Source organism: Amblyomma maculatum, chromosome 1 (assembly GCF_055883805.1).
Source record: "Amblyomma maculatum isolate TAMU_Amacu chromosome 1, ASM5588380v1, whole genome shotgun sequence".
NCBI lineage: Eukaryota > Metazoa > Arthropoda > Arachnida > Ixodida > Ixodidae > Amblyomma > Amblyomma maculatum.
In genome coordinates, this window is record NC_139344.1 from 429,992,887 (window position 1) to 430,018,621 (window position 25,735).

The 25,735-nt window shown below is 45.0% G+C and overlaps 1 protein-coding gene across 1 annotated transcript in view; it reads right to left on the reverse strand.

Moving 5' to 3' along the window:
• Positions 1-1,365: 1,365 nt before the first annotated feature.
• The window catches only part of LOC146209367 (pancreatic lipase-related protein 2-like), a 38,672-nt gene continuing 14,302 nt past the window's right edge, over positions 1,366-25,735 (reverse strand). The window contains exons 3-9 of the mRNA XM_084580148.1: positions 25,332-25,548; positions 24,247-24,475; positions 16,310-16,534; positions 10,556-10,792; positions 8,761-8,875; positions 5,769-5,945; positions 1,366-1,639 (exon numbers count right to left, since the gene is read on the reverse strand). Of these exons, the coding sequence (XP_084436274.1) occupies positions 1,366-1,639; positions 5,769-5,945; positions 8,761-8,875; positions 10,556-10,792; positions 16,310-16,534; positions 24,247-24,475; positions 25,332-25,548 (1,474 nt within the window). The remainder of the gene's footprint in view (positions 1,640-5,768; positions 5,946-8,760; positions 8,876-10,555; positions 10,793-16,309; positions 16,535-24,246; positions 24,476-25,331; positions 25,549-25,735) is intronic.

Sequence of the window (25,735 nt, forward strand, 5' to 3'; positions counted from 1 at the left end):
GATCACTGTAGAATTCGTCTATTTCGGCTGTCTTATCTAAATTGGTAACGTAATTGCCCGCCTTCTCTCTCAGCGCATACATCTGATGTTTGCGTGTGCCTAGTTCCCCATTGATCGTTTTTATGCTACAGCTGTTCTTTGGAGCATGTTGAGTTTCCTCCGTATTCTGCTTTATAATGCCGGAAACTTTGTTTATTTGTTAGCTCTGCTATCTCCATCCTGCTTGTTTGTTTGCAGTCTTTCTTGCTTTGGTGGTTCTTATTCACATCTCTTGTCTCCTCACATATATTACCGGTGTCCTGCCTAGCTACCCTATTACAAAATACATTGCACATACAGTAATATTTTCTCTAAAATTATCTTTCATTGAGTCTTCATTAGGGTTATCTGCATTAGGTAAAGCTGAATATTTTTCAGCAGAGAGATTCGGTATTTCTCTACTTTCCCTCTTACCACTAATTCTTTGATGGGCAATATTGATAGAGGAAACTTAAATTGACACCAAAGAGAAGCCTCATGATGCGAATCCGCGAGTAAGGATAGCGTGATGAATACCGCGGCTGTCAACTTGTCTTTGAGCATCCGGATCATACGCGGGAAGTTGCACTGTGGCACTACTTAACAACGTCTAAAATAATAATAGTACAGCTTCCATCTTGTCGGTCGATGCAACTCGCAAAATGTCTTTTCGGATGGCGAGATTTTACGAAAACGTTTTAATGGTAATGCTTAAAAACCTCACAGGTAGACCTCAAAACAAAGCTAATAGCAGCACTATCACGTGAAGCCCGTCATAACAAGATAAGCGTTACCAATGCCTTAGCGAATATGCGTACTAATGTTTTATGATTCCTACTATATAAAACCACATTCCAGTTGTTTTGTGAAACGCCGACACTACAGTGATAAGAGGTTCACGTTATGCTTTCTGAGACCTCACGTGATATCTGGGTATAAAAAGAAGTGCCTTACCATTTATTTACAATGCAATAATTGCATCTGACTATTAAACCGATTCATGCACCCATCAGAAAGCACTCATCCTCCAGTTATCTCGCCATCTACGTGCTTGGGATCACAATGCCCTTTCATTTTGTAACGCCATTACAAAACTGCACATCTCAGGCCTGTGCTGTGGCCTTGGCTCGAAGGGACGAAAATTCCTCAGTGGTTTAATTTTCTTAAAGTATATTCCCAGTTTTTTTATTCAGTAAATTATATTCCTGTAATCCCACGTTTCGGAGGCACATTTATAACATATCGGCGGATTCCACTCAGGGTGTTTGAACATGAACCTACCCTGAGTCGAGTGCTGTCCTCTGCAGCGGATGTGCACAACATGAAAATACGGAGCCCAGCCCAAGCTCAGGGATTCCTGGGCGGCGTTAGGGCTGCTGGCGGATGCGCACTGAGAGGGCTCCCAGCCACCACCGATGAGGCGATCTCGTCTTCTTCTAGCCTCAGGGTCCACACCAGCCTAGGTGGCCTCGGCTGGCTTCCGACAACTGGATCACTGAGGACCTGCCACACCAGGCGAGCCACGCGTTGCGGCGGGGGCAGTTTACAGTCTTCGGGCCGCACGCGAAGCTTGAGAGGCCGGCCGTCTGTGAGTCGGGTGCGTAGGCCGCAGTACGAAACTCTGCGAAAAGGATAGGTTCGAATGATCGTCTTTTAATCTCGAGCAAGGCTAAGTACTTACCTGATCATGCCTTTCTATAGGGTGCTCTGCCCAGCACAGAAAATTCCTGCCTAGGTCTATTTCTTCCGGAGTTATGGCTTATTAGTGATTTCACCACTGCTGCATGCGAGTAGAGAGTATATAGCAGTAGGTGAAATATCTTGGAACTTTATAATAAAAATGTGTGTCATATACTGCGGAATATTTAACTTTAATCATGCAATGTAATAATTTGAGCTCTCGTTGTCTGCAATCTTGAATCGATTTTACCAAAAGCTGAGAGCCAACATCAGGGCCCCCTCTTCATCCCTCTTCATCACAGCACCGATTTACCGCCATCCAGGCACTTATTTCTTTTCATCCAGTAGTCGAATCGTTCGGGCCTTGAACGAGATTTAACGGGACGGTTCTCCGTGCTGTAATGCTTCCGTGCCGTTCCCATAATGGCTCTAGGGTGCTAGGCATCAACGCACATAAACCAGCGCACGACATCGACGGTCGAGGCGGCCACAATTCGAAATGATTTCACGCACATGCAACAATTCTTTCACTGTCCTGTGCCACCGGCTCATGGACCAGCACACTTTGCCAGGTGATTATATGCACGCTCAGAGAGCACTCGAAGACGCTGCCCCACATTCTTACCGCAATGCGTACGCTGTCGCATTGCGGCTGCGTACGCTTCTATACCATTCTACATTTCATTGCCGTCACCGTCACATCTGTTTATGCGGTGAGAAATGGAGGCTGATTAAAGCAGAGGTAGTAACCGTCTCGGGTAAATTGATCGTTTACCGACTTATAAGCCACAGGAAACAATGTGCACGCAATGTGCTAACCTGCGATAGCGTGCTATGCCCGCAACCATTTAAAGTTTACATCTCCACTCAATTACGGCAGAGTGAGTAATTGTTTGCATATAACATATAAAAGCCGTATACTGCGCTTGACTGCTTAACAACCTACAACTATAAGGTTTGCTATACCATATACCATATAGCATATATCATCTACTTCATGGAGAAAAAACGCAGTTACCATAGCCCTTGTTTGGGAGTAACTCCTAATAAGACTGCTGGTGGCTGCCTAAGACAGTGAGAGATTGGACAATAAAGTAATGTGCCTATGTACATTTTCTGAAGTCCTATAAGAGAAGAAATTTCATTGCGCGTTTTTTATGTTCCTCTCACAATTAGCTTAGGCGGTCCTTAAAAGTGCCTGAAAAGCACTGGCGGATGCATATTCTCCGCATTTATGGTTATGAAGCGAATGCGTAAATGACGCGTCTGCCGCTTCCTACCTGCAGCTCCTTTCTTCGTCCATATGCACTTTGCTACTGAATTGATCAGTAATTACTTAATTATGTCTTTGTTGCTTCTTAAATACTCATTATTATACAAATTCCAGTCCAAGATTACACGCATGACGATTTGCATAGCTATAAATTTGTCTTTAAGCAAACTGTACTAGAGAGGGCGTAGTCTAGGGTAGAGTGTCTGAAGCCGAATAAGAGTCACTGGTTCATTTCCCATCTCAAAGGAGCTTAAAGGAGTTCGCAGATGTAACTTTAACCACGCCATGCGGTCTCGGGACGTCAGAAAACTTCATGATCAATCAGAGCTTGGCCATGCTACCGGCCAACTACCACCTGCCAGAGGCATGCTTATAATTTATTGCTCACAACGAGGATAATGCCAAAGCCGGAGTTTTTGGACAACGCCACATGTAACACTGTCCTAATAACGTGAAGTCAGAAGCCCTAGATGTCTCCGGCACAAGAAAAACGTCTGATATTAGCACTAAACTGCGCTCAACGCTCTTTTTTTTTTTCTCTTCATGTCCCGATTATCGGGATGCCTTTTAACTCTGAGTCAAGAGTATTATTTAATAGTCCATCATGGATATATGGAATAATTACTCACCGAGCTCACAGAATATGCCCTGCAATATTCTGCGCAAAAGTATAGGAGTTGTGTTCGTGTTTATCGAACTCATTCTCAGCGAAGGATTCGCCATATCAAACTGCGTGCGCGCCACTGCGGCCTCCCAATGGCGCACTTACGATCATTTTTCGCGCGCAGAGCGTGGTAAGCTTCGCAACCACGGGCACCTCTTGGTAGGGCCGATTAACGCTCTAAAACCGCTTGCTTAAGTGAATGTTGAGTCCGTTTTACAGTGGGATCCTTTCTCACGGGCGTTTTTCAATGCGACACTAGCGTCATGCGGAAATGCAGAGTTGAATGCATAGCTGGTCGTGCGGTGAAGCCAGCCAATCTGACAATAGGCCTGTGGCGGTTGTCGCTTGGCCTGCTTCACTGCTGAAGAAGGCGGCGAAATCAACTGTGCCCTATTTTAACTAAGTTATTGCAACGAATTAGATTGTGCCAGTAACAGAATTTCACCTCTTATCGCGAACGGGAGCGCCTCCCAAAGCACTAACCGCAGCAACTTTAATGTGAACCCCAACCCGAATGGCACATGCTCCACGGGGCGCTGGGCGCTAGATGGGAGTAGCGTGATATTCGATGCTCCGATATAGCTCTACCAAATATTTAGAACACGAGCTCACGTTCATGGAACGGCGCCTGAGAGTGGCCCCTCATTTTGGTGCACGGCGCGAGGTCACGATTGGCGCACGGATCTCCACGCCTGACGCAAGTGGTGGGCTGTCAGTACGCTGGCGTGCAGCAAGCACATCGCTTCAGCTAGCGGGCCGCTAGCTAGGGTACACCGTATTGGTGCTTCTTTTTTGCAGAGGAGCTCATCTCTAGGCTTTGTTTTATATATTGAACAAAAGATATATCCCCCGACCTCATTATATCCAGCATCGACTGTATATGGTTCTCAAAGGCACTTTTTGATGCGATTTGCTTAAGCTTTTGATGCCTTGCAACATTTTGCTGCTGATATTTGTTCTGCGTTCACAATCAGTAAAATAATTTTTTTTTCAGCCGAAGAAAGATCTGCGTATATATTTATTGCTGTCATGGAGTTATATAAAATGTGAGGAAATAACGATGAAAAGCATATTCCCAAGAAATGTCTGAATTTCTGGGTATTTAGAAAGAATTATCACAAGTAGTGAAATAAGATTTAGAGGAGGCTATGATTAACAGAAACACATAAAATAGATTCAATGCGAATTTAAGAAAGAATAATGAAACACTGTCAGATACGTTCAGGAGATATACATAAATTACGGCTTCATGCAGAGCATCAGGATTCAGGCTTTCTATATACCATGTTTAAAGTTGCATGGGTAAATAGGACACTACGGCCATTATTAGTGTGACCCCTTAAGAGTGTTTGCTCTGCTACGCCGGGTACAAAACCAAGGACCGTTTTGGTATGTCCGGATAACCTTGAAGAACCTTGAAATCAAACTGACAATTAGCCGGCCAAGCGGCAAGTCTCGCTGCGTATAGTGTGCTATGATGAACTGGTGCAAGGCCACATTACTTCCTCGCCGTTTATGAAAGCATGTAAAATATCCCATTTTACTAACAAGCATCGTAATTATTACACTAATTAGGTATTTGTGATTGCAATTGAAGGTTAGGCTACAGCATAAAGACGTAGAGATGTATCAGCTTACATCCTATATGACTTCACGTGACTCATTGCAAGTGTTAGCCTCCGGTAATTAGTAAACTGTGGTTAAAAATTGATCTTTACTCTGCAACGAGACGTCATATGCCGTTGGAAATGTTTCGACGAGTGCAGTCCCCAAGTAAATACCATTGCTGAGTTATCGCTGGATTTTTGGTCTAAGCAGGGGAAAATCTTTGTGACTGTTAAATCCTGCCTTATCTATGTTCCCTAGGGCATGGTTCAAGTGTACATTGTCATCACGTTTTCACTCAAAAATAGCCGGCGGGGCTTAACTTCAAAATTTATACTTATTCGGTAAGTAACAGGCATGACCAAAATATAATTCTGCCAATCTGAGCATCCTGCGAGCGGAAGGCATTGTCAATCGTAAGCCAGCAAGTGCACGCTTACTTTTCCTGTTACACCACGCCAATAACAACATCAGCAAAGTAAGCGCCCCCTTCCCGTTATAGTAATAGAGCCACACGGAAGTACTTACGTGTAACCAAAGCTGTCAAGGACGGCCACCTTGTCTATGAACCAGGAGTCTTTTCCTCCGTAGATCCATCCTCGATATTTGGTGTATTTTATCACTACCCTTGTTATATTGACAACAGCAGGGTGGGCTGCGACGAGGACTTTTTCGGCTTGACCGCCTCGTAGCTCTTGTGAGTCACTGTGGAGAACAACAGAAGGTTTTAGATCATTTATCAGAGCTGCTCACTGTTGCAATACTGGTAGGCACGCATTTGGAACTTAAGAGTCACCTCCTTAGAATAAGCTGTTTGCTTTGCTATTCCCCATGTTCTCTTTACTGTTGATTGTCCACATTGTTGCAGATAAAATCTGTGCTCCATTGCAGCAAAAGGCCTTTTAAAAAGCTAGACAGACGTTTGAGGTGTCGTTCGAAAAAGAGCTTTGACCACCTTGTGACTGAAAACGATCTCCTCCGGCCATGACCATACATAGTCTCCGGGACGGAGAGCATCATGCCCCCTTTTTTATACACTCATCAGAAGTAGAGTAATAACTGCCGTAATCAAGCCATTCCAACCAGGAAATAACAAGAAGAATACGATTTGGGTGCAGCGCATTTGGCAAGCACTCGCAGATTCTGACTAGCAGCTTACCGGTATCGCTCAAGAGGAAACTATACAACAGTTGCATCTTGCCTGTACTCACCTATGGGGCTGAAACGCGGAGGCTAACCAAGAGAGTTCTACATAAGTTGAGGACAACCCAGAGGGCTATGGAACGAAAAATGGTAGGAGTAACATTAAGAGATAGAAAGCGTGCCGAGTGGGTCAGAGAAATAACTCAAGTTACCGACATTCTAGTAGAAATTAAGAAGAAGAAATGGACATGGGCAGGACATGTATTGCGAAGAGAGGATAACCGATGGTCGCTGAGGTTAACAAACTGGATTCCAAGGGAATGAAAGCGTAGCAGGGGGCGGCAGAAAGTTAGGTGGGCGGATGAGATTCAGAAGTTCGCAGGGGTCAAGTGGATGCAGCTAGCACAGAGCCGGGTTAAGTGGAGAAATATGGGAGAGGCCTTCGCCCTGCAGTGGGTATAATCAGGCTGATGATGATGATGAATCAAGCCATTTCGCCAGCTCGCTTTCCACCGGGCTCGTTTCGGGTCGGTTTTCTTATCGCTTAGGTGAATGCGGCTTTGCAATTGCAATTTCGCTTTCAGGCATCAAAACGGCGCGACAAGCAGATCAGATGTCTACCTCAACAACTCTCTTCCTAAGTACGTACTTTTTTTCTCACTCTTCGTTTTTCCGTGTCACGATATGCGCGAAGCACACGAGCCAGTATAGGCGAGCGGCGGCAACCTACGTTCGCACTTAAGATAACGTGTACGCACTGATTGACAACATCAGAGCCGAGTAGTAGCTGTCATATAGTCGTGATACTTAGGCTTCAATAAGTTCGGATTTTATTTCAGAGATAGAGGAAATTGGTAGATACGATTTAACGTGAAAAAGAGTAAGCATGTTTTTTTTTTCCAAAAACACTACAAACTTCAGGCCTTTACCATACAAGTTTCATTAATTACTTCTTAAATTTTTGATCACTGGGTAAACGTTAGATCCAGGTTACAGGATTTATTCGGAAAAGGATGTGCGTTTTTATACCTAAAGTTTGGGTTCAGTTTATTAATTCATAATACTGGCATCACAGAGGCTTATATCAGTGTTAGGAAACAAAGACATTAGTCTGCGCAAACATTCCACGGACATTTTACATGATCTTCATAAAAAAATTAGGAGGACGTTTAAACTTCGTCATAAGAATATAAGCGATAACGCCTTTAAACCCGCCTTTCCATACCGCGATCTTTTTATTCATTTAGCTTAATTTGGATTTACCGGAAAGGAATGAGCAGTATCTGTCTTACTACTCGATAAACACATATTTACAATGAGCATCATGCAATTAAAGGTACATATAGTCGTCAGTTAGAATTTCTATAGGAAAGTAATTTGCAATTTAAATGGCAGATATCTGCTAAATGCGACTCAAAACGCTATGACATCATCCCGAACGCAGCACAAGGAACGGTTGCGTAACAAGTATGACAACAAATCACATGAATATTTTTGCCGCCACGTTTTACTCAAAGCTAGGGTACAACGACGGTTACGACGACTGGCCGGTTGCGGCAACGGCGACGCCGATGCCTTTTCGAACACGTAAGCTGTGTAAGCTTCGATTAAATTCTTGAGAGAAGCTTATAGGCACCGCTTGGCGGTTGAAGCGATAGCCTGTGTATTTCAGACACGTTTGGTGACTAGACCAGTGCTTAGCAAATTTTTAAACGTCTTTATATGGTTTGTTTGCGAGGGAAAGGAAAGGGGCTGTTACTGCCATCCTTCTCGGTGGAAACCAAACAACTGCAGGGAAGATGAGGCGCTTCGTCATGAGACACACAACAAAGGAGCCAACGGTTACTGGCTTTAACGAAAGCACAGGAGAACGTTACGTTTCTGTTCATGAACTTAAACTTGCAATTTAACGTGGAGGTAACTGACGAAAGAAAGCAGAAGAAACAAGAACTTGCCACTGGTGGGTCCAAAACTACGACCTTTGAATTTTGCTTACGTTGCTTCATTACTGAGACACGGCGGCAGTTGTTTACTCTTGTACATTCTCAGGTATTTTTGTTGCGGATGACCTATCCTTAAGAGTGTTCGCCAGCGCCACCGTTCTGCATAACGGCGGACTTGGAGCTGTTGTATTAGTTTGTTACTTAAACTCAGCGATGTTAATTAGGCGGCAAGAATTAGCAGGAAAAGGTTTTCTATAAGGTAAGGCTTAAAATGGCACCTTATGTTATTGAATACTAAACCCGTTGAAAGGTCAGAAGGTGCCGTGTTGTGAAAGTATTATATTCCGGTGTGGAAACAACTGTGAAGATTACCTTTAGTTAAAATATTTTTTAGCTAATATGCTTTACAATGCCATGCTTCACTGTTCACTCACGTTGTTATGCTGAATGTCTCGTTGGCGCCCGACTCGGCGAAAAGTTCAAGCTCGATCTTGCCCCAAGAAGGTTCCTGGCCTGCGGAACTATTCACAAGTAGCTTGTACTGGCTTGCTGAAACAAACAAAAAATGCAGTAATTTAGCAACCGCTTGCTACGGGAAAAACGGTTTGATGAAAGCGATTTCAGTTATTCTGTCTTTTGCATTAAACCTCGTTACTTCGGACTTCAAAGAGCCGGAATGAAGGGTCTGAATTCTCCCAGGATTTAAATGGACAAATAGACTAAAGAAATCTGCCCAGAATCGCTGGCCGTAAAGAGTAATCATGATTTTCAGAATCGAGGCAATGCTATTTTTTCAGACAAAAACTGTGAGATAGAGATCGGTTTTGAGAGTACCATCGTATGCCTTAATTACTGCATCACTCTGTTAACAGCGTCAGTAAAGAAGCGCGATGAGAAGGTAGAGGTCTCCGTTGCTTGACGCCGTAACACTGTAGCCATGAAGCATAGTGATAGCCATGTAGCGTCTAGAAATATTCCATTGCATGAACAGTGAATGGTACGTAGCGACCACGCTTTCGCGCTCCACTGGAAGAATTACGGGGTAGAGGGTTAGTCAAGCCCGTCTGTGCTGGAACGACGAGAAATCTTTAACACGGAAGACCAGCCAAGTGTTTGCCAAACACTTAAAATCAATAGACATGCCACTACGCTCTGCTAGGCCGAGATTTAAAAAAGTGAAATCTAGTGTATACGGTTTATGGCCATAACTAAACATTCTGGACAAGCGCATTTTTTAACGAGAAATTCGTAATGAACTGAAATCATTCTCATATCGCAACATTGCGCGATATAAATGAAATATTCACAGTTTTGTCCGGAGGCTTGTAGGTTTTTATTGTTCAAAACGCACCAATTGATTATCTCAGTGCATACGACCACAGAACAAACTTTATAAGCTGTTTTTTGCTATGCGATCAAAGGCTATGTTTAAACGAATGCCCAAGAAAGCAGAAATCGGCGCTCCAATCATCATTTTTAGCGCTCTCGCATGCATTTCAAAAGCTTTCGACTAAAAGTGCACCCTACAATCCAGGCTTGGAAATTACTTTTTGCTAGATCGATTGCCGTTTGGTGACACTTCAGAAAATCCCTTAGTCAGGACATAGTCTGGGTTAACCAGTATGAGCTCAGCTATGTCGTTATTAAGGAGTGTTCGACGCAGTAGAAATCTGCGGACTTTGATGTACATACCACTGCAGCAACAATGATTCAGATATACCAAATTAGCCGCTTTGAAATTATTAAGGCTTTCTTTCTCATATCTTCTAAGTAGCATATTTAGGGTCACAGCTTTCTGGAAAGATAAAAAGTTGTTTACATTTTTTACTCCTCTCTGCCGCTTTTCCTTTTCGTCTCTTTCGTCCCGTTCTATGTTCAGTGTTTTCTTTTGTTGATTGCACTGTTACAGGAGGTGGAGGATAACCGTGATTGTCGTCGACAAAAAAGAAAATGGCAGACTGGTATTGTGGCATAGCCCCATAGATGACAATGACTCCGTGGCATTCGTTGACCTATGGGGCTCTTGGGACGGCTCCAATAGGTAAGTTTATTCGAATAAGAGCTGAGCCATGCGGCCTCCACTTCATTTTAACCAATGCACTTCTCTCTTGCGGCTTTCCTCGACAGCACGTGTTCAAGACAGCGAGGTGGCTATCACTTCTCTTTCAAGTTACAAGGTAAAATATTTTGCGGTTACATTTGCGTTTAGAGTGAAAATTTGTTACTGACCACAGAAGGGCGGCTCCTGGCGCGTCATGAGGAACATTCGACCACGTGCCTTGGAGCGGTCTGCAAAGTATCCCATGTAGCTGCAGTCAGTAGGCCGCTCGCAAGGGAAGCAGTCACCGCGCAGGAAGCTCTCGTAGTTTGCGCAATTGAAAGCAGGGAACGGACATTGCGGATTTGCCGACTCCGTGAAGAGTTGCAGAGCGCGTCTGTGGTGACACAGGCTCTGCCAGTGGCCCCCTGTACGGAACACAATTGGCAGTTGACTGGCCGAAGGCCATAGTTTCTGGCGTATTTTCATTTTATCAGCACTGTTATTTGCTACCATTATACGTGTGTGATAGCTTGTTCGCTGTGAACAACTTAAAAGTATGCAGTAATCAGCACAAGTTCTAATAAGCCTTTTCATGATTTTGAACAGTGATACCTTTTTACTGATACAGTCGCAAACTGCGGCAGTCACATAGAGGAGAACCTAAAACATAAACTTATAAGAAAATGTCAGATTGACTTGATATTTTAACGATTTAAATTCTGGAAGAATATACAGTGTGATTGTCGCCGTAGTGGAGGGCTTGGGAATATTTTAAACAAATAGATCTTCAGCGTTGTCTTAAATCTTGAGACAAGGGAAGTGAGTGCATTTCGCATACATAAAATGCGTCGTAAACGGTGGGGTTGAACTCTCGACAGAAGGCCACAGTCATTTGGCCACAGCAGTGGGTCTACCTAGCAATGTGCCGGTTGACTGAGAAGGGTATAAATAGATATCTACAAGGTTGCGAATAAAGTTTAAACATACATATGTAAATGAGAAAGCATTCGTGAATAATACACGAAGTATAAATCCTTAACAAACTGCTTGAAATCCTAAGCACGCCAAACTACGCGCCACAAAATGTAAGTTCACACACAATCCTACCAAGACAGACCAAAATAAGCTCTAATAGCAATGTCAATAAAGCTGGTACTACCATTACACAGAAGCACAATCAGGAAGCGAAAGATGCCTGCGTAGCCAAGAATGTGGGCTCTGTTTGAACACAGGGTTTCGATGGAGGCGAAACGGAGTGGCGTCCGTGTACTGTGCGCTGTCAGTGCACGTTAAAGAACCATAGGTGGTCGAAATTTCTGGAGTGCTCCACTACGGCGTCTCTCATAGCCTTGGTCGTTTTGGGATATTAAACCCCACAAAAACAAAAACAAAACCAATATATATATATATATATATATATATATATATATATATATATATATATATATATATATATATATATATATATATATATATATATATATATATATATACAGGGTGTTACAAGCAAGACTAAGTAATTTTGAAAAATTAACTTTCAGAGGTAAAATTATTTTTGCTGCGCGAAGTTACCAAGGGTCTGGGCGGGTTCTATAAAACGGGTTATATGTGCTCTTCAGTGGAATAATTAACTAAAATTCGTTAATAACCTTTTTAAGTATTGCGATTGAGTGCATGATTGTAATTTGAAAATTGTAGAGAATCATAAGTCAACCCGACATCCATCGTTAGTTATATGAGGTCTTTATTGTGCGGATAACTGCAGCGCTCAGAAATGTAGCTCTGCAGACGCACGCAACGGGCTTGGCGCGGCACTGAGCGCCGCAAAGTCGCACCCCCGTGTTGACGTCACTTACAGTTGTACACACTGCACGCGCGCCGTGCTTTATCTATGGTTCGAAAGAAAAGTGGCTCGCCGCTGCTCGGCCCAAGATAACGCGCGGCTGGCCTGTGATTTGTACAACTGTGATTGACGTCAACGCGGGGCCGTGCCTTTGCGGCGCTCAGCTGCCGCGCGAGGTCCGTTGCGCGCGTCTGGAGAGCTCAGTTTATGAGCGCTGCAGTTTTCCGCACTATAAAGTTTTCGTAATTCTAACGATGAATATCGGGTTGACTCATGATTCTCTACAATTTCCAAATTACAATCATGCATCCAGTTGCAATACTGAAAAAGTTAAATAACAAATTTTAGTTAATTATTTCACTGAAGAGTACATCTAACCCGTTTTACAGAACCCGCCCAGGCCCTTGATAACTGCGTGCTACAAAAACAATTTTACTTCTGAAAGCCCATTTTTTAAAATTACCTATAGTCTTCCATGTAACACCCTGTATATATATATATATATATATATATATATATATATATATATATATATATATATACCGGGAAACGAGTGACCGGTGAAGTGGGTGCGTTCACAGACGAAGAAACCGACCGAGGAAGAACGCGTGTACGACGAAGTGTTCCAGAAGAGGACGCTGAGAGTGTGGGTGCTGCACGGCCCTTGAAGACGTTGCGCCGAGTTTCGCCCTTCGCAGTGCAAGTTACATTAAATACATCCCCGTAGCATCTTGGTGGAGGTCGCGGGTTCGACACGATCTGACGCTGGACATCCGCAGCGGCCGTCACCTCGGAACCGTCATGATGACAACCGACGCGGCTCCATCTACCTCTGCAACTCCTACTTTCGCCGTGGCCCATCCTAGTGACCCTAGCCCATTCTGCGATAACGATGAGGTGGATGTCGAGGACTGGCTCTCGCTTTATGAGCGTGTTAGCCAGCACTACAGGTGAGGCGCCATGCTGATGATGGCCAATGCTGTCTTCTACCTCACTGGCACGGCATGAGTGTGGTTAGAAACACACGAAGCAGATATTCCTTCCTGAGATGTTTGCAAAGAAAAACTCTGACGCCTGTTCGGAAAGCCTGTTGCCCGTCAGATCGCCGCCAAGAGGAGCCTCGCCACTTAGGCCCAGACATCAACCGACCCTTGTGTCACCTAGATCCAAGACGTTTTGGCCCTGTGCCGAAAGGTTAATAAAGACATGACGGAAGCTGATAACCTATGGCACATCCTCAAAATCATAGCCTACGATGCCTTTAATCTTCTGCTCTGTCAGGACTGTTCTACGGTTGACTCCGTTCTACAGGTTTGTCGACGCTTCGAGCAGGCCGAACACCGACGCATTGCGCATCGCTTCGACCGGCTCCCCAACACCGTTTCCAGGCTCCACGTGCGAGGATCTGCAACGCTAAGGCAGCCTTAAAACGCTGAAAACGTTACTCGCATCGTGCGTCGTGAATTCGAAGCGCTCGCGCCGGCTGCACCCAACCCACCCATCGCGGATAGCAACATAGCGACCATATCTCTTATTCAAGCCGTCGTCCGTCAAGAGGTTGCTAAATTGGGTGTCCCCTGGAACACCCGAGTTCGAGCCCCCTTCCTCCCATGGTCGTTTTGCTACGCCCCGCAACACCTACACGTCATGTTACCGATAACGCAATCCTGATGAGTGGCGCCCCCCTGATGATCGGCCAATCTGTTTCACATGGTCGCGTATTGGCCATATCTCTCGCCACTGCCGCAGCCGCTGGTCTTCCCCACCTCGACCTTTTCCTTATGTTGACCGCTACTCCCACTACGGCCCCCGCCGTTTTTCGCCTCGTTATGAAGCGCCCCGCACCGAGACTAGTCTGCCTCCGCCTCCTCCTGTGTCCAGTCGCTCTCCTTCCCCACCAGTCCGCCGTTCCCGTTCACCTCTTACTCGCCGTAGTTTCTCGCCGTCCTCCGCTGCCCGCTTTATGGGAGATTAGCTAATGCAGCTCCCGGAGATGACGCTGCATTGGTACCCCGACCTGGAAATCTTCTACTGCCCATTTCTTTGCCCTGTAACCTCGTCTCCCTGTTCATGGATGGTGTTCCTGTCTCTGCCATTACTGACACTGGCACCCAAGTCTCCACCATGAATTCATCTTTTTACCGCCGCCTCAAAAAAGTATAGACCCCGCCGCTTCGCCCACCGTTCGTGTTGCCGATGGCAGTACTGCGGCCGTCCCTAGCCTATGCTCTGCCCGAGTCCCCCTAGCCGGTAATCACATTCCTGTTTTGTTCACCGTCCTCAACCAGTGCCCTCACAATGTGACCCTCGGTCTTGACTTTTTAACGGCCTACTCTGCCCTTATCACTGTTTCAGCGGCCTTCGTTTGGGCCTACCTGTCTGCTCAGAACATACTCGATCTACATCCCGCCTTCGTTCCTTCCAATGAGTTTGCTCGCCTGCCTCCTGATTCGGCTGTTTACCTACCTCTGTCACCTTTCCCGTCTGTGCCTGACGGTGACTATGTTGCTTGCCCCATCACCGAGGTCTTTCTCGACGGAAAAGTCGTTCTTCCTCACTTCATCGTCCGCGTTACCCAGAATAGTACCTACCTCCCTATCCTGAACTTCAGTCCGTCGCCCCAAGTTCTCCCTGAAGGAATATCTCTTGCCACCTTGTCCCCGCTCACAGACTGCACCATTTGTGTACTCACACCCGGCCCACCTTCAAGCGCCCTTAAAGTACCCGTATTCCCCACCACAATTACCGACCCTATTTGCGCGATGATTGCCTCCGACCTCAGCCAAGAACACACTCAGGACCTGCACAACCTTTTGTTGTCCTTCAACGACATATTTGACTTTGCCATCCGCTCTCTGGGCCAAACATCAGTTGTCACTCACCGCATTGACAACGGCCATGCAAGACTTATACATCGGAGGCCTTATCACGTGTCCCTTCCTGAGCGCCAAGTCATCCAGCAGAAGGTCAACAAGATGTTGGCAAACGATATCATCGACCCTTCGAACATCCCCTGGGTATCTCCTGTCGTGCTCGTTAGAAAGAGCAACAGTTGGCGCTTTTGCGTCGACTATCTACATCCGAATAAGATTACAAAGAAGAATGTCTACGCGCTTCCGCGAATAGATGCCTTGGATTGCTTACATGGATGCCGCGGAAGGAAAAACAACGGGTCGATTGTAGATTTCTGTATATATATATATATATATATATATATATATATATATATATATATATATATATATATATATATATATATATATATATATATATATATATATATAAATGCATGTGTCTGTGTGCCTCTCCTATGTTTTGTCATCTATTTTACTGCGCGTTTCATCACGTCTGATCAACTAGCTAAACGTTCTACTATATTAGTGTCAGGCATAGCTGTTCCATTTTTACGCATATGCGGCAATGGTACAAAACTGATAATGTTTTTGTTTTAATATTCACAGTCCCTCGTCTAAACTAAACAAAAATCTGCGTACCATCTACGAAGTTAACTAGCCATAAAAAGGAGTAAAATTCTGGCAACCTGACAAGCAGGGAGCATAATAAAATCCGCAAAGAAGAAATACTTCTTTAAATATTCTCCAGAAAAAAAAACATTTTGTAATTACACATTATTATAGATGCACTACCAAGTAATTGCTACCGCCAACAAATACCAAAATATATGATTTTGTCATAAATATAGGAATTCGTAATTGTACTGACTAGAGGTTAGCAGAGTTAAGAATACACACAGAAATCAAACGATACTTCAATTACTAGCAAGTGCTGCCTTGTTCTATTTTTGTTATATATACATGTTCGGTGCCAAATAGACACTCAAAGCAAACAAGAAATAGAATCTGTTAGTTTTAATTGTAAACCCTTGTGGTCATCCTGCCTACATTTCAGGCTAGACTGTAAGCGTTAGTTATTCAGTTTGGATAGTAGAATAATAAGTTACAATGATTATACAGGTTGGCTGCTTGATTGAAGCAGGTATATGGAAATTGGAAGGTGCCTGTTTGTTTCTGTGCATATTTGTATTTATAAAACGTCTCCATAATAAGAAATAACCAGGCAGGCGAGTGATTATACTTACAAAAAATATCACTTAAGGCACCGACGAAGACACTATTGCAGCCCAGCTGTGCCTTGCCGCCATTTGGATAATAGTCGACGTGTCCAAGGGGCTCGAAGGCGCCCAAGCCGCCACGTAGAAAACTGTCTCCGTTAGAGTGGATCACGTCAACCAGCGTCGCATCCGTAGGGTCCAAACGCGCTGCGTGGTCATAGCCTTCGAAAAGGGGCGCCGCCGGGTCCAGCCCTGAAATGAAAACGGCGATGATGTCATATAGACTTCTCTAAGATGGCACCGTTCGGTGGTTAGTTATTTCTCTTGAGATCGAACGTTTAAAATCTGAAGTTCACGGCCCAAGAAGTGATAGAAATCTCATGACATGAAATAATATAACAATTTCATTACAACAAAAAAATGACTCCATCCCATCAGCCGCTCTGCGATTGGTTGTCCCGTCTCCTGTCTTGTGTTCTTCTCCTTTGCGCTTACTTTCTCCCGTACGGTCATGAACCAACTAGCCCAGCAACAAGTTTTACTTCAATATCTTGGTCGGTCAAAATTCGAATGTCGTAATGAGGTGGCGTCCAGGACGTCCTTCAACGTAAAATAAAGTAAGAAGAGATGACTTTAAAATGACGTCTGCGCACTAATTATAACAAAAATGTGAGCTTTTTCATTGGAGTCTTTTCAAGTTGCCCCATCACCGTGAAAAAAAAAAATTACGCGCTGTTTTTTCGATGGCTCTTGCGAGACGGCAACAGCAGCGAGTACTGATACTCGATCAACATACGTAAAAACAGTTCACGCACCGCTTCTAACTGCGGAATAAGTCTGAGCTGTGTGTGTAGGGCGTTCACGACACCGCTCTTTGTAGGAGCGGTAGGTGTGCTCGTTGCGTTTCTTCGCATGGAAGCTTATTGCTTTGCAGAAAGGAAGCAACGTGAAAGACTCAACCTTCCATGAGCGCCTGCGCTAGGAGTGCCACGTAAGCAGTGGTCCGTGGTAGCGCGCAGAAATGGATCCATTTCTCAACGACGCTGGAAGAAGAAAGAAAGAGCTCGCCCACCAAAGATGTAGCATCAGGAGCGTTAGCTCGATCAATACTGGCGATGCTGCCAAAATGTGTTAAATTAAGATTAACACACACTAGGGCTGTTCACACTTTACTCAGTACAGTGGGCCACTTCTTCCTCTTCTATTTCGTATGCACACTTAACCAGCGTAAACAAAGTGCGGTGGTCACTGTAGTGCTTTGCAATGAAGCAAATTTTGCCCACTTTTATGTCCGTGTGATTAGGAAACCTGGACAATACCAAGTCCAGGGTAGATATGTTCCTAGTCGAGCAACACGCGGCTCCTCATTTTCGGCTCCTAGATCCACTCGTAAAGCATTTTCGTTAAGTATTCGTGTTCAGGGTCGTCCGACACTGCTCGGCGGCAGCGGTATAACGTCAACGCACTTAGACCCCAAGTTCTAGATACCACGGCCATCGCGCAAAGCGTTTGAGCCAGAGGAGGAGTCCCTCAATAGCGTCATGTATCGCACAGGATTCAAACTACTCGGTTATAAAGAGGTATCCCTTCTTTAAGGTGCCGCTGATCCTGTCGTATTTATTTATCTGATTAATAATTCTCCAATCTAAACACGGGTCCGAAAGGTGCCCCCATTACGGTCTTAAGGATCAAAGGCAGTCGGTGACAATCCTTTGCACACGGTTGCTCTTAACTCGAATAATTCTGCGCTCTATTCTGCGCCAAATCATTTCTCCCCACTCCGAACTCTCTGCGCTAAACATGTGGGCCACAGGTTTGAAGATAATGGTGGTTCTAAGTGTTCCATTCTTGACATCCCTCCGGCTGGCATATATTGTAGCGGCGTGTGCCGCAGATGAACGCGGACTGACAATAAACCAACCGATCAACTCCCCTTTACTCTAACATGCAGCTGCTTATATATACACAAGCTAATTCTTGCGCCTCTGGCGGCAAATGGCCACAAACTAGAACCAAAAACATATATACAACAATACATATAGCAAACACAGCTTAAGGTGTAACTGCTAGCCCGGCGGCCGCGTGCGCGTGATGGGAGCACCAATGATGACGTCGCACCTAAATCAATAAGGTGACGCGCTATCTGCTTGTTTTGTTTGGCGGTCCCGAGGAGCAATTGATCACGTGGATAGCCAGGCGCTATCTTGAGCCCTTCTGATGGGCAGACAAGAATTGTAGGGACGTGAGCAGTAAGAACTGAAGCTCTGAAAAATCGGTTAGGTAAATCTACTTCGAAAAAGGCACAATGTATCGCAAAGGCTACCATGCCATTACAAAATTGTTGAAAGGATACCCTTTTGCGTTCGTTTTGACTGCATGCATGACATTGCGTAACGGTTGGTATTACTGGGCAATGCATTGCAGCAGGTATGCGGTGCTGACATGAAAATTTTCTACATCGACGCTCGTCGGCACCACGCCTTCATCTGGAGATGTTGAACTTACAGACTGATCTCAGTATGCGAGGTTATTTGCAGACTAGGGAAGCTGGAACCTCGACTGCAATCAGTCGCACTCAGCTGCGTCCACAGAAAAGCGAAACTATTAAAGCCTTGCAGCCATGAGTTGATCCTAAACAGGCATAGCTAATTGTCTTGCCTAGACGAGCAAGGCTGTCTTGCTCTCTGGAAATCGTTGTACTGATTGCTACGCAAGTATACGCTATATGTCGTCTGGAATAAGTGTGCGCGGAGACAATTTCACAGCGTTATTACGAGAAATAAAATCTACGCAACTTGCAGTAATACCTAGAGAGATAAAGGCTACTGCCTATTCACGCGAAACTGTGGGATTATTTCCCACAGCGGGCAACGTATTTCAGCTCGTATGGGGCGCAGAAACGCGTCTGCTCTCATATTTCATAGTGCGTTACAGATTGCATAAGGCTAATATTCGCCTCCGTAATATTCCCGAAGAAGATCGCATGTAGTGTACAAAACGTAGACGAGCCAGCTCACAAACACTGAAAATATGCAAGTCCTAGAAAATGAATGCGTGGAGTCCTTTAGGCTGATGTGCACTATATATTCAAATTGAACTAGGCGAATGACGAAATTTATCAGCTAAGCTTTGGACCCGTCATTTAAGTGGCGAAATGTCAGCGAAATATTTCGAGACGACCTCCAAGTGTTTCAGTAGAGAAGAGCTTGCGCGGCCGATTTCATAGCCAGTCAGCGTCATTAAATAAAAAATAAAGGAATGGTTTTGCTTTTACCTTCATCGAGTAACACCTGAGGATGGAGTTTATCATAAAAAAAAATTCTTGTTGACAAGATTGGTGTAAGCCTGGTCCAAGGGAAGCGGAGCCGTGACATATAGCGCTGTGAGCGAGACTTTTAAATAATGCTCATATCTACGTTCTATGACGCGTCAGCACTTTGCGAATCATCCCTTACAAAAATGAGTTTTGAAACTCTATTGTTGGACTATTGACCGCCTTTTGAATTTATTGAATTTCGATAGACATTCAACCCCAGCTGAATGCAATCTTTACAGGGCCAACAGAATTTTCATTGTGTTCTACCCAATAGACTTTTTGTGCAATTTTTTCTATGTGCTTTTTGTTGTCAGTTTGCAACGTTCACGAACAATTAGCGTGTACTGTTCATGCTGACCGATGTTTTTAAGTAGTTTTAGGCACAAATGATAAGAGCATGATGTAACAATTTCGTTATGAATTTTTGGTCTCACTTGTAATCAACTATTGGCCACATTCTGCAAAGGGAAATATAAGAGCAGCATGCAGTTGCGCGCTCGTTCATGTTATATAAAAGTACATATTAACGGTGCACACTTAGCTCAAGCTTCGCAACACAGTGAAAATATGCCCTAAAAACTTCATGATGGCAAAGCCTCCACTAATAATGCAAATACATCGTTGAATGTCAATCAGAATCCGTAATGGATCAGCTTCTGTATGTCGCAGAAGGTAACTTTAGTGTTAGGACATATTTTATATTTATCATAAAACAAGTTCAGTGAGTCATCATGCTAACAAACAGGATCCTAGATTGAACCTACCATGTAGGGCAGGACAGAGCTTTTTTAAACCAGTTCCAAAGTTCACTATATATATGCTTCAGGGTCTGACATTCTGCCCAAGCATATGTATTTTTGCCCGTAGCTTTTTGCCGCAAAATGAGGTGCAGTCTGTATTGGAATCCTCCACCGCTGTATGTCTTTGGAGAATTTTACTGTTATTTTTTTCTTTTCCTTCCTTTCTTAGTGGACACCATGCTAAAATGAAGTCACTTTAAACATTGAGGGGTTCTAATAATCACGGATTGATCCCACGCATACTATAGAGTTAACACGCATAGCAAAAACATTCGCGTATGAAAAAAAAAAAGAAAAAAAAAAACAAGATTGCATGCGTCTTCTAACGGCGACTCTTCTTTTCAAAGAAGCATTCGGCCGCCGCCTTGCCCCTGTCCGCATCCCACTTCCCCCGTGCCCCGCGAACGGCGCCAGCATGTCCGGAGAGGTCGAGGGTCGCTTCCTGTCGGCTGGGGGGAAAAAAGGGGGAGGGAGGAGGGGTTGCTCCCGCTTGGTCTCCGCTCTCTGCCTTCACCGTGGTTTGTTTTCACGGAGATGACCTTGGCTTCAGCAGTCGCGCAGCGGGGGTGGCGGCTTTTCACCGAAGCTGTTCTGCGCCCCGTTTTCTTTGCACGCAGACGCGGGTACGCTGAGTGCGGCGATGTGCCAGTTCAGTTGGCGTTTTCCCGCCACCGTGGTCGCATCTTGCACTGTGAACGAAGCACCGTATGTAGGTTTTTCGCTGGTGATTATCACGAAGATCGTTTTGTTCAAAGTGGAGCGCGAACGTACGAATTTAAGTCTTCGGAGGACTACGCTCTTGGGCGGCAGCTTCTGCGCAAGGAGGACGTGTTTAAGAAGTTCAACAGTCCCAGGCGTTTTGGATTCTAGGCGAAAAGCCGGCGCGGGCGGAGGGAGCGTCTGCACTTTGGTGAGTGTTTTACTTTTTCCTATTCGTGTTTGTGCCAGTCTTGTACTGTGTGTGCTACAAGGTGAAGCCCGCATGTAAATATTTCTAGCAGACAAACCAGCCTCGTCGCAAAAAAAGGAGGGGGAGAGAGAGAGAGAGAGAACGAGGCTTGTCTCTACGCGGACGCTGGAGCCGATGGAACGCCAGCTGGAATGGCGACATTTTCTTTCTTTTTTTTAACCGGTGACCGTTTTTGACGGATTGTTCGGCACAGTGCTGTACTCTTTCGATACGCTACTCGCGCTGAGACGGACACATTATCGAGATCATAATATGCCTCTGTCACACATTGTGGATTATTGAATCTGTGCAGCTCCGCCATTTTTGCAGTGTTTGTTTTTGTTTCCACTCATTTTAGTGCCTATAGTTGGTAATTTTGCTTCAAGTTTTCTGGGTAGTAATGCTTGTGACCTGCGCTTTGCTATTTATATTCACAATGGGATCTTTGACGGCAGCATATATTGTTTATTAGGGAGAAATGAACGATGTGGTAGTGCTGCCGAGCTGTGGAGGCGGCGGTCGATGCCGTCTAAGCAGTGAAAGACAGTGACAACTCATTTTAGACAAGAAATTTCTTGAGCTATGACGTGGAGCAGCGCACAAATGCCTTTGCTTTATTTTTAGGTTAGTATATACCGCAACTTAATTATGATTTATATTGTTTATTTCAGCATCACATGCGAGGAGTTCCCGGACGTATCAGCGTTTTACGCAAAGAACAGCCTGGCGTCATACCTTGCACATGAATTGAAATAAAGCAAATAAACAACCCAGCTCATGTTATGGGTTCACCAAAGATGCATATTTTTTCTTTCTCATTAACGCGCATTTTTTATTCTGTGTTCCCTTTCCGCTGCGGATTAACAGAAAATGCTGCGTGATCAACGGTTAGCCAGGAGCAGGCACGAGGTGGTTTACATTAATGCAAATATAGCACAGCACACATCCTTGCTGCGGTCAGTCAACACATTCTATGTTCTGCTCGACCAATCAACAATTTAGTCAGTTTAGTGTAGGTTAATGAGTGAGTAAGTATAATGGGGCTTAAAAGATCAAGATCTGTTTTGTCCTTTTATGCCTCACTATGCTTATCATTAACCAGCACTGATCAGACAGGATTGTTGATTGGTCGGGCAGAACATAGAATGTGGTGACTTATCGCAGCTAGGAGATGTACTGTACTACTTTTGCATTAATGAAAATCACCCCGTGTCTGCTCCTGGCAAACCGATGGTTGTGTACTATTTTCTGTTGTTCAGGAGTGGAAAGGTAGCAGAAAATCAAAAAGCGTCACTTGCAGAGTTTCTGAAGCATTTGAGCCTGAAATCAACAGAATTTCAGTTGCGCGAATTCCAAAAGCGCTCTTAAGAAACACATGGGCCACTATTTCATAAGCGCTCAACAAGACGTCAACACTGCATCATCCAAAATGTTGTTGATTATCGACAGACTTTCAACAGCGTGTATTGACACAACGCTTTCGAATTTCTATAGAAACCCTACATGCATTTTTGTAAGGGATTGGCGCCAGCACAATTACAAAACACGGTAGAATATTTTAATTAGTTTAAAGAGAAAACGAAATTTTGGTTCTCACGTTACTTTTTTTTTTTAATTTTGTGGCCATGTTTCTCCAGCCCTTAAAATACCTTCGTAATGCGCACCTTTTACCTCGAGCCATTTGTTTCAATGCTGAATGTTTGAATGAAGGATTGTCAGTATGTTCATAGGTGAAGACAGAGAGCGTTCATAAAGAGTAGACATGGTGGGATAGATAAACACTGCGTGTCTGACTCGTTTCTAAGAGCCGTTTTTCGCGTTATCGTAGTGCAAACTATGCTACAAATTTTGGACCTATTTCTTTGTCTATAGACAATCTGTACAAAATCGTAGTACTCTAAGTTTACTTTCGCGTAGAGGGAATTTCTAGACTTTGCTAAGCCGCAGGCAATACTATGCTTGTGTGTTTTTTTCCTTTCTCCAATAAAAATGAGTCGTCTATCTATAGGCAGTCAAATTTCCACATGAACAGTTGACAGATAAAATTATATGATGAGTGCACGGCAATAAATGCATAAAGGTTCTATAAACTTAGCAAATTATGTTTATAAGCGTCTGTCTAAACCTAGAGTTGCTCGAGAGCCATCTGCACGGCTACGCTTAGGTTCGGTTTGAAAGTGAAGACATGGCTTTTGCACATAGTAGTTTACTCTGTACTTTCAGCTTCACTTAAGCCATATGGGGCACCTTTGACCACTAAAGTGCGATGGAGCGAAAACGTCTCTTGCGCAGTGGCCCGAAGCCCTCCACAATGGCACCTCTTTCTCTCTGGTTTCAATGGCACCTTCGTGATGACGCGATAGCGTAAGCTACCATCTAACATATTACCACCTGGCGGTTTGAAGTAGTGCTTGAAAGACGAAGAAGTTGTAGCCTCTCGCGCAATTCGGCTAGCTAGGACTGTGGACTCTTGAGCCTGTGTCTCTGCGTTACCGTTTCCCATGAACCCCTGTCATGACTATGTTTCTCTGCCCCTGTTGCCGTTTCCCACAAATCCCGGTCTTCATGACAATATAAAGCCCCGCTTTAACCGAGCCGTATGAAAATGCCTGCGAGGCCCAGGGATAACGTGAAAGCAAGGGTCTTGGTAGGCTGATACAGATATTACCATCCAAGCAGAGGCCCGCGTTGGCAACACCTGCCAACTCTTCTTCTTCTCGTGGCTGCTAGGAATCAGCTGAAGGTCAGTGCGACCACAGACAAGGTGCGACCACGACGAAAGTGCGATCACGGCGAAGAGGGTAAGTGGTTTGCGTTGTGGTAGCTCTCGCTACAAAACGTTCTGTATGGGCTAAAAGTCCTGGAGTGCGAAGATGACCACGTGTAGTCTTCTACTTACCGGTGATGCGCGACAGATTCCTGATTTCGGCGCCTGCGAAACCAGCCACGTGGGCGCCGAGGGAGAATCCCACCAGGTGGACGTCGCTTGGCCTCGCCCCCATGCGGAAGAGCCGTCGCACTGCCTGCGCCACCTGGCGGCCCACGAGGCGGGTGTTGGCAGCTGCCTGCACGTAGTTGGGCAGCGTGGCGCCTTTCTCCCAATCCACCACCACCACGTTCACGTCACCCTGTACAATGAACGTGTGTTAGGGATTGAGGAAGAGAATGCTCAAAACAAGAATAAATTTATTGCGAACTTTTGGCGCCCAACTGAACATCCCACCACCAGTAGCCATTATGAGAACAAAGCATGTACAACTCGTTCGCCTTGAAAAATCGTCTAATATGTCTTCGTGGAACATTCCTATGCTACATTACCCAAAGGGGAAAAGAATTTCGGGACGAGGCATACGGCTTCCGATGGAGGTGAATCTCAAATGGGCCTGCTGTATGAAGCCGGTGTACAGTAATGCCTTTAAGACGTCGAAGATAATCTCTAACTTCTGAATGTGGGCTGTTTCATTGGTCACGCGCAGTATAGGAGGCTAAGAGTGCCACGCTCGCCCTTGGCATGACCATTGATCTATCAGTCTTCATATAAGGGAAATGTCTTTTGACACTCTTTCCTGCCAAACAGAAATTATTCCTCACTGAATTGTCGTTTGCGTTCTTTCAGAGCGACGAGAAGAGGCAAATGAGAGAATCCCTTGATTCATCCGCAAATATATTAGGTACAAAGTTGAGAAAATGCTTCCACATAGACGTAGAATTGGCCAGCGTTGAATAATAAGAGTTTTTCAGCAACAATTTCTTTGCTCAGTCCCGACGTGACGCCTGTGTCTTCGGGTTGTGTGCTTACAGCAGAAATCGTGCCTTCGAAGGAATTGTGTGCTGGCGAAGCATACCGTCCTAATAGAAGCTGCCGTTCCCACTACTGTAGCTGAGGGGGGCTTGCTCTCGTTAGCTCAAAGCTTGAATAGCGCAAGTGCGAGTGCGTCTTTGAGCGCGCAGGTAAGCATGAAGCCGAAGGGCGTGCACACTAACAGCAGCAAGAAGGGCGTCCACCATGCGCCGCACCCACGAGCGCTTGCCGCTGCTGCCAAATCCGTGAATGATGAGCTTGACCGGCTTGGAGCTGTTGAAGGCTGACTCCCCCAGCAGCCGTGGCTCCCGACTCCGACGCGAGCTCAGGTAGAAGCGTGTCCCGATGCTCCCGGGCTCCTCGGGCAGCGCGTTAGGCTGTCCGGTAGCCGTCTCCTCCCTTGCAAATAGGGAATATCCATTGGTTATTTTTGTACTGTTTTCTATGCGGGAAAGCATGGAAATTTGACGCACAAGATGTGGCTGGTAATTAGGTTTGCAGGAGAGGTAGGGCAAAGTTAGGGTTTCTCATTGTGTTGCTTAACAGAGCAGATTTTGTATCTACGCATAAAACAGGGTTTACAGCG